Source organism: Lygodium microphyllum, chromosome 28 (assembly GCF_053477565.2).
Source record: "Lygodium microphyllum isolate KBCC chromosome 28, Lygodium_microphyllum_v1.1.10, whole genome shotgun sequence".
In the NCBI taxonomy this organism is placed as follows: domain Eukaryota; kingdom Viridiplantae; phylum Streptophyta; class Polypodiopsida; order Schizaeales; family Lygodiaceae; genus Lygodium; species Lygodium microphyllum.
The window spans coordinates 58305645-58313302 of record NC_141162.1 but is presented as its reverse complement, the minus strand read 5'-3'; the positions used below and the strand labels follow the sequence as shown (position 1 = coordinate 58313302).

The window sequence follows — 7658 nt, the reverse complement described above, 5'->3', positions numbered from 1 at the left end:
GATTGGTGTCTTTAAACTTTTTGCTAACCAAAGACTTATTAATGAGATTGTACTTCCTATGTCAATTATGGCTTCCATTTGTTGACTTTGTACTTCTACTTGAACCATGCAGAATTAATGTATTCTCGAAGGCTTCCATTGTATTTACACTACGAATGTATGGCATTCGCCATCCATTCAATTAGATTTCTTTCGAAATGGCTATGAATTCTAACTATTCATTTGTCATGATATGCAAGTTTTGAGTTTGTGTTTGTTGTAGCTTACAGCAGTATTTTTTAATGTGGCCATAATTATTACAATAAAAGCATTTTGGTCGGCCTTGGTAAGATGCTTATTGTGCTATGGGAAAGGCGAAAAGGTATTATACATTACAAGGTTTCTAGCCAAGAAAGCTCTTGTCGACTGGTTGTGACAAGGGTTCCACATCAGCATGCCCTGTCAGTACACGACAATATGTTCAAGGTCACTTGGAAGTTGGTAAGCTTGAGATCAAATGCTAGATCTAGGGTAGTCACTCCGTGATCCTTGGGTGCCCCGCCCGGGCGGGGGGGGGGGGGGGCGGCGCGAGGAAACGTTCGTGGAATGAGGCTATAGCATACTTTTCGTCTTATATATCGATGCAACGATTATATATTAGTAATGTGTTATCACACACATATTAACTACACCAATCACAGGCTGTGCCTCTTCACGAATCGTTTCAGAATGCAGTGCGCCTGCGGCTTCGACGCCAGAGGTCGGATTAGGTTATTCTGATTCCTCTCACGTCTTCCTGATCATCAGCATCCAATACTGGTGCTGGGAGGTCGATCGATCGAATTATTAAAGCGATCAAGCTTCTGAATGGTCTAATCATATATGTGCCGGGTTGATGGGTTGGTTCATGCCTTGGCCTGCATGGAATAACAATTAGAAGTAAGTATATCAACTTATAGCGGCTCTACGTCGTATAGGCGTGTACCGTGGCCGATCCAAAATCATCACAGAGCAGGCAGCAGCGATTAGCTGAGTATAAGTGTACCACTCTCACCGTCGTCATCACCAGACATATATACGATTATATGTAAACACACATATTTCGATCCCGAGTAGTATTGGTCGAGCCAATTGTGTCGTGGTGATCATGAGGGGCTTTTAGCAAGCTGCTGCTCCGCCTCATCAGTATTCCTATTTCTGCCACCATGCGTCCACACTCGTCTGCTGATGATTATATAATCTCCCTTGCTTCGCCATTTTGTCGTGACAGGCCGGGTTATATCATCATAAGCTCAACAGTACCACCGCTGCGACCGCGACGAGCCTTATTTAATCGGGTATAGTAATATTGTCGCAAAGTCTAAAACCTGTGCTGCATACACACACACACACTCTCTCTCTCTCTCTCTCTCTCTCTCTCTCTCTCTCTCTCAGACACGCACACAAATATATATATGACTGACGACGTTCCCAAAGCTGGCTTTCCTGCATATCCTGCAGGGTTTCTGCATATGTGCATGAATCGCTGTGTCTTCAAGTAGAACTGCTTTGATGCAACTCAAAATCACTCTCCATTATAATAAACTTTGTTGTTTATTGTACTATACTCATGTATTGCTATCCGATCTGCTAGGTGCTTCAGGATCGCACAAACATATTGCGAGAATATATCTCATCAACAGGCACTTAGTATTCTTAGTATATCATCTTGTGTGTCAAGCTGCTGATTTGTCCATCACCTAAATAAATGATAATGAATGATATGGAATGTAACATGACGCTAGAAGTTTTTGACATTTTCCCGTGTGAAAAACACAATTGTTTTGCCTCATTTTTTCCTATCACATTCCACACCATGAGCTTTGGACCTTTGGGAGGTATGTGTGCCTCCTTCAGGACACAAGAAGTTTTGGACATTCTATAATGTCGAAAAATGGGTTCTTTTCCCTTGTTTTCCCTATAGTGTTCCAAGAGCCCCATGGCCTCGACTGCACCTAGCTAGATGTACGTTCTAACTCACTCACAAAAGGTTATGATTCTGCCTTAATTCACAATGTTGGAATTACAGTGAGAATTTTCCTAAAACTTCTTATGCCGAAAGCTCATGACGTTTTCATAATTCCCAATGTGGGAGCTATCACAGGAATATGTTTACAACATCTTGCATGAGTTGTGCCCATTAACCCCAATCCCCTATTGAAGATACTTTTGCTGATCTATTTTTTTCCTAGATCATTAAAAGGTGTGATCCATCAGCTTGAGCAATGAGATGCATATTGTGGTGGTGACAGGGACCGATCATCATCAGACAAGGCAGTGCTTTGGAAATGTGTTCCGATGCTCTTAAACTGGATTCTAGGATGAAGAAGTATCAGGTGCTTACTGGCTACATAAAATGGGAGCATGATATCATGTTAAGGAGACACCAGCTACGGGTCAAAAACATGAAGCCTGCCATTGACAACAAGTCGCCTGACAGAGGGCCATTTGTCACACTGAATGCAAAGAAGATGCGGCTACAAGAAGGTCACATTGGATAGTCTTATTACCGATACCACTATAGTACCATATGCACACCTTCATCAAAGAACAAGGATAAGTACTATAGCTGAGTGGATACATTACTATTAATTGCAAGTTAAACCCATAAGCATACACATATGATCCCACATGGGTGGTTTGCACGTGCCTCCAAGTCTAGACTGATTATCTGATATAATTGTTCGTGTGTGCACTCGCACATATAGCTAGCTAGCGTTGTTAGATAGGTCCGCTAATCATATGTCGTGTGGTTCATAGTATCAACTCAAAAATCAATACTTCTTGTGTGCAGACAGGGTGAACAAAATAGAGAGGAAAAACCGTGTTATTTTGAAAAGACTTCGAGCAATACATGAAGTAAAATTGCCAGATTTCTGCCACAGGAAAAGAAGAGCTCGCATAAGGGGAGATGCGTACAAGTGAGTCCCGTAACAATGCACGGTTGCATGTTTTACGTCCATCTTATCTGCATTTAGTTAATTATTGTAAGTGTGATATTAAGCATCAAGCGAGCCTCCTGTAATTGGTAGCTCTATAGGTAGGTATTACCGTGCGAATGCTTGTAAGTTAAGCACATGTACTAGCACTGCTGATCCTGATCAAAATTTCAAATAAGTCTCTTCACAGGAAGCTTTAGATGAATTCTCGCTATAATTCCAATATTGTGAAATAGAACAACGTGATCATGAGCTTGGGCGCAGTCCCCTGGCCCAAATCGCACCCAGCTAGATATGTTGTGCTTCCCAAGTAGAACTTCTTGTGCTTAGCGATGGACGACTGCATGTTTTAGTGGCCATCCTAATTGCATTTAAGTTTTACTATTAAGTGTGATGTTAACCATCAAACGAACCTCTAGGAATTGGAAGCCTTATAAGCTACAGGTATCAATGTCTTTTTACATGGATATTGAGCACACTAGTACTGCTTGTCATGATCAAAATGCCAAGTCTCTTCTGCGTCCCTCAACGTGCATGGCTGCATGTTTTCGTGGCCATCTTCATTGCATTCAAGTTTCCTATAGGTGTGACATTAGAGATGACGTGAGCCTCCAGTAATTGTAAGCTCTGTAGGTAGTATCTATCGTGTGTATGCATGTAAATTGAGCGCACTAGTGCTGCTCCTGATCAAGATTTCAGTCTTATGAAACAGTACTAACTAATGCATTACTGTTATACGTTGCTTATGAAACGGTACTAATTAATGGCATTATTGCAATCGGTGGAACAAAAACCAATGCATTATTGTTATGTTGCTTATGAAACGGCACTAATCAATGCAGTATAATTGTTATGTTTGCAATCCGTGGGATTAAAACAAAGGATCAAACCTGCGAATGGTGGTAAGGACTTCAGATACGATTGGCAAGCCTTGAGAGGGTCGACAGAGAGACGCAGTCTCCGCAAACAGGAAGTGATGCTGCGGAGGCTGCTGACCTCAAAGAACGTATCTCCGGAGGAAGTGAAGAAACTCAAGAGGTATCTCCCAAGGCAGACAGAAGTGCCGGTGGATTACCTGGACTACAGCAAGAAGGACCAGAAGACAAGCGAGGGGGTGCCCGCCAGCGAGTCTGTGAGATATCACGAAGACGAGGAAGCAGAGGGCCTTCTAACCAAGCTCGCCGCCATTCGCCTGCACATGCATTACGGTGACTATATCCCTGGAGCAGACTCTCCATACCTCGACAACCATGTCGCTAAGCACAAGAATGTCCTCTAAATTACCATTTAATTAGGCGCTGCAGGTGATGATCGTACTATAAGTTGCAAATGATCATGATGTTGATCACAAAATATAAAGAAACTCATCTAACTTACCATACAATTAGCTGCAGGTGATCACGTTAAAAGCTGCACATGACCATGACGATTACAATATATAAAGAAACTCCTCTAAATTATATCAGAGTTACCCGCAGATGATCATATTATAAGCTTGAGGGTTTCCTCCGTTCAATATGCAAAGAAAGCAGTACTTGGGATTTGCCATGATCGGCTGTCTGATCACGTTGAGAGCTGCTGGATTAGGAGTTTGCATGCCGGGATTAATTCGACTGTTAGAAAGGGATTGTAGCAACATGGGCTAACTCAGCTTCTAGAGCTGTGCCTTAATTAAATCGACAAGCTGGTACATTTGGGTCTCTTTCTAGCTTAATTTCGATGATTGATGGATAGTTGTTGCTAAGGAAAAGACAAGTAGCGCTCTTTGGAGCTGAAATTCCAGGGCTAACTCTTGATATCTCAACAAATAATTAACCGCTGGTGGATTGTATATATATATATATATATATATACAGCTAGACACCTACTTTTACTTGGCATCGTGTCAGCAGCTGAGCCTGTTTCTCCAATTAGATATGTGCCAGCATGTCAGCCCATTGGCTGTTCTCATGCTCTCCCATTTTTCATACTCTATCTTGTTACAGGGCTTTGAGGAATAAAGCATGTTGACACATTTTCTTCAACCAAAAGATTTATATTCTTATTTTGTGAAATAGATTTTCATTCTCATATGCTTCTTGCAAGCGCTCAATCAGCAAATACCGAACTTAAGGTTCTCTGTTGCTATTGCTCAAAAAACAAATATCAAATTGAAGATACTTTTTTAATAAACTTCTTATTTCTTAGGCTTGTAAATTATGACATGTGATTCTATGTTTCAAACCATGTTTACTTTTTCATGGCCCATATTCTTGGGTTTAGAAGGCTCAAAAGTGCAACTAACTTATGCATTTAAGCACATAAAAACTAAGTTGAATCTTTGGATTTCAAACATAAATAACCCAAGTCCCAATATAATGATTGTGCAATAATAAATGTCAATTATGGCAATTGTTGCCTGTGTGTGTGTGCGTGTGTGCGTGCGCACACGTGCAAGCGTGTATGTATGCATGTATATATGTATATGTGTTTGTATTTATATATGTATATATGCATGCATGCATATATGTATATATGTATATATGTATGTATGTATATATGAATGTGTGTATATCACCGGCCACACACAGATCTCTCTCTCTCTCTCTCTCTCTCTCTCTCTCTCTCTCTCTCTCTCATAATGGCACACATACAACATATACTTGGGGGCATTCTACATAAACTACAATAAAAGACAATTGGTGACCAAAGTAGTGATGATTGAACACAAACAAAAATATGGATCATCATGCTATGTTTTTCTTCTACTAAATTAATCATCATTCAAAAACTAAACTTGAATAAAATAAACTCAAAAAGACAACAATAGCTAAAGTAGAGTGAATATGTGAACATAAATCTGTAGTATACAATGTCAACATATACAACATAAGATATACATCATGAATACAATATGAACAAAAGCTAAGAAATACATCATGTATGGCTATATGTATATAATATGAATAAAAGGCTAGTTGTTGCCGTCATCATCATCGTTGTTGTCACCATTGTCGTTATCACTGGTCGCATCATCTTCATATCATGTGCAACCAGCACAAGGTGGCTATTGTGAGGATGTGGCACAAGCTTGCTCATTGATCTGCCTACCTTGCTCCTCTCTGGCAACCACATCAAGATCTCTCTTCCCATGCATCTCCTGCATTAATAAGAGTGAAGTTAGATTAGTGGATGATTAAAAAGTACTTTAAAAATTATTTTAGCTAGAGAAGATATCTAACTGTTACAAATAATACTCACAAAAGGGCTCCTAGTGGAAGTGTCATCTACACTAGGGCTTTGTATCCCTGATATGTCTCCTAGATCATCGTCTTCGTATTACATCCATGGAGATCCTATGGTTAGTATTCTTTAATCTTATCTTTATTGGTTTGGGTTCTTATAGTTGGGTATGTCAGTAATACATTTATACATTTCACATGCAAGGATGTGCATCTCTAGTTGATGGACGAGGATGCCATTTATGGTTGATATGCCCATCATTCTCACACATGACATGATCAAGTACTTGATTGTTTGTGATGTCTAGTATAGACATATAACCACAAACACTATGGAGGATGAGAAGGAAGAGAGTTTCCTAGATATGGAGAGGTTTTTAGTTTTTGGGGAGCTCATCACATGATATCTTCTTCTAGCATTCCAAGTAGAGGGCATGGCCTATTCATTGCTTAAGATATCCAAGTTCCACCACATTCAGAGACAACCCTTATGTGCTGTTGAGATATCGAGCTCCACTCGTGATATGCCAGGGTGACCGTTGTGCATTTATGTCACCGACTTGTCAGTTGCAGATGCGGTTGGTACACCGCCCATGAATAATAGCTACATGATAGCTATCCTTATCTACTCTAGTTCGTGGCTCAGTTAGTATGCCACCTTAGTTAGTTGAGTTTGGTTTGAGACCCATATATAGGGTTCTTCTATTTCTTTGTAAGAGAGTTCTTTTTGGCTTACACAACTAAGAAGAGGAAAACTGTTTTCAGTCTCCACCTCTGTGTGTATTCCCCATTGTGCAAGCAAGAAAGCTACAAGTGAGACTCCTTCCTTCTCTCCCACAATCTTGACATGGTATCAGAGCCTTGTTCGTGGTAAGGAGCTCAAGAAAGCAAGCCAAGCTCGCGGTGTTCTGGTAAGAGGAGCAGTGTTGCTTTCATTTTCTGTTTTGGGAGCAGATCTCTGCAGGTAGCACAGCCGGAAATTGCAAGAGTGCATTGTCTCAGGTTGAGACGCCCTTCGCGGTGAAGCAAGAGGGCAGTATATGCTGCGGGGGAGCGGCTTTAGCCTTTGGCGACCCTGTTTTTTTGATTTGAGGCCATTTCGGGGCCTGTTTTGGAGGCGGAAGTTTTCTGCATGCACTCATGAAAAGGTTCAGTTTTATGCTGTGCGACTACTGTTCTATAGGTCGGTGAAAAGTTACTGTAGAAATTGCATCGTATGCTTGTGTGCAGAGACATTGGGACTTACAGAATCATCCTTGTTGCCTGTTGATGCAAAATCGTCACTAGGAAGTGACTGTGTGGTCAAATACCACTTTCGTAAGTTTTGCAGATTAGCCCTTGTGAGGCTGGAAGCTGTGTTCTTTGCAGTGACAGAACTTTTTGTAGTGTTCTATAATGGCGTCTGATTCTCTCTCACAGATTGTCACTGAAAAGCTTGACAAGAACAACTTCCAAGCATGGAAGTTTAGAATGACGAATT

At 40.8% G+C, this 7658-nt stretch overlaps 1 protein-coding gene across 3 annotated transcripts; it reads left to right on the top strand.

Annotated features, from left to right (window-relative positions):
* The first annotated feature begins 704 nt into the window (after positions 1–704).
* Positions 705–5010, top strand: LOC148011496 (uncharacterized). Of its 3 annotated transcripts, none has more exons than XM_087670485.1 (6): positions 705–918; positions 1250–1316; positions 2271–2505; positions 2813–2939; positions 3840–4261; positions 4346–5010. In XM_087670485.1, exons 3-5 carry the CDS (start codon positions 2307–2309, stop codon positions 4234–4236), a joined length of 723 nt encoding a protein of 240 aa, XP_087526611.1. In that variant the 5' UTR covers positions 705–918; positions 1250–1316; positions 2271–2306; the 3' UTR covers positions 4237–4261; positions 4346–5010. The 3 variants fall into 3 exon arrangements, with proteins under 3 accessions (XP_087526611.1, XP_087526612.1, XP_087526610.1); XM_087670484.1 differs by having other exon boundaries at positions 707–918; positions 4352–5008; XM_087670486.1 differs by lacking the exon at positions 1250–1316 and having other exon boundaries at positions 706–918; positions 4352–5008.
* The last annotated feature ends 2648 nt before the right edge of the window (positions 5011–7658 follow it).

What these genes read in the sequence shown, in the direction of transcription:
- LOC148011496 (XM_087670485.1), top strand. Translation starts at nt 2,307, where the DNA reads ATGTGTTCCGATGCTCTTAAACTGGATTCTAGGATGAAGAAGTATCAG. An exon ending in GAAGATGCGGCTACAAGAAG is followed by an intron (nt 2,506 to 2,812) that starts GTCACATTGGAT and finishes TCTTGTGTGCAG; the next exon opens with ACAGGGTGAACAAAATAGAG. An exon ending in ATAAGGGGAGATGCGTACAA is followed by an intron (nt 2,940 to 3,839) that starts GTGAGTCCCGTA and finishes ATTAAAACAAAG; the next exon opens with GATCAAACCTGCGAATGGTG.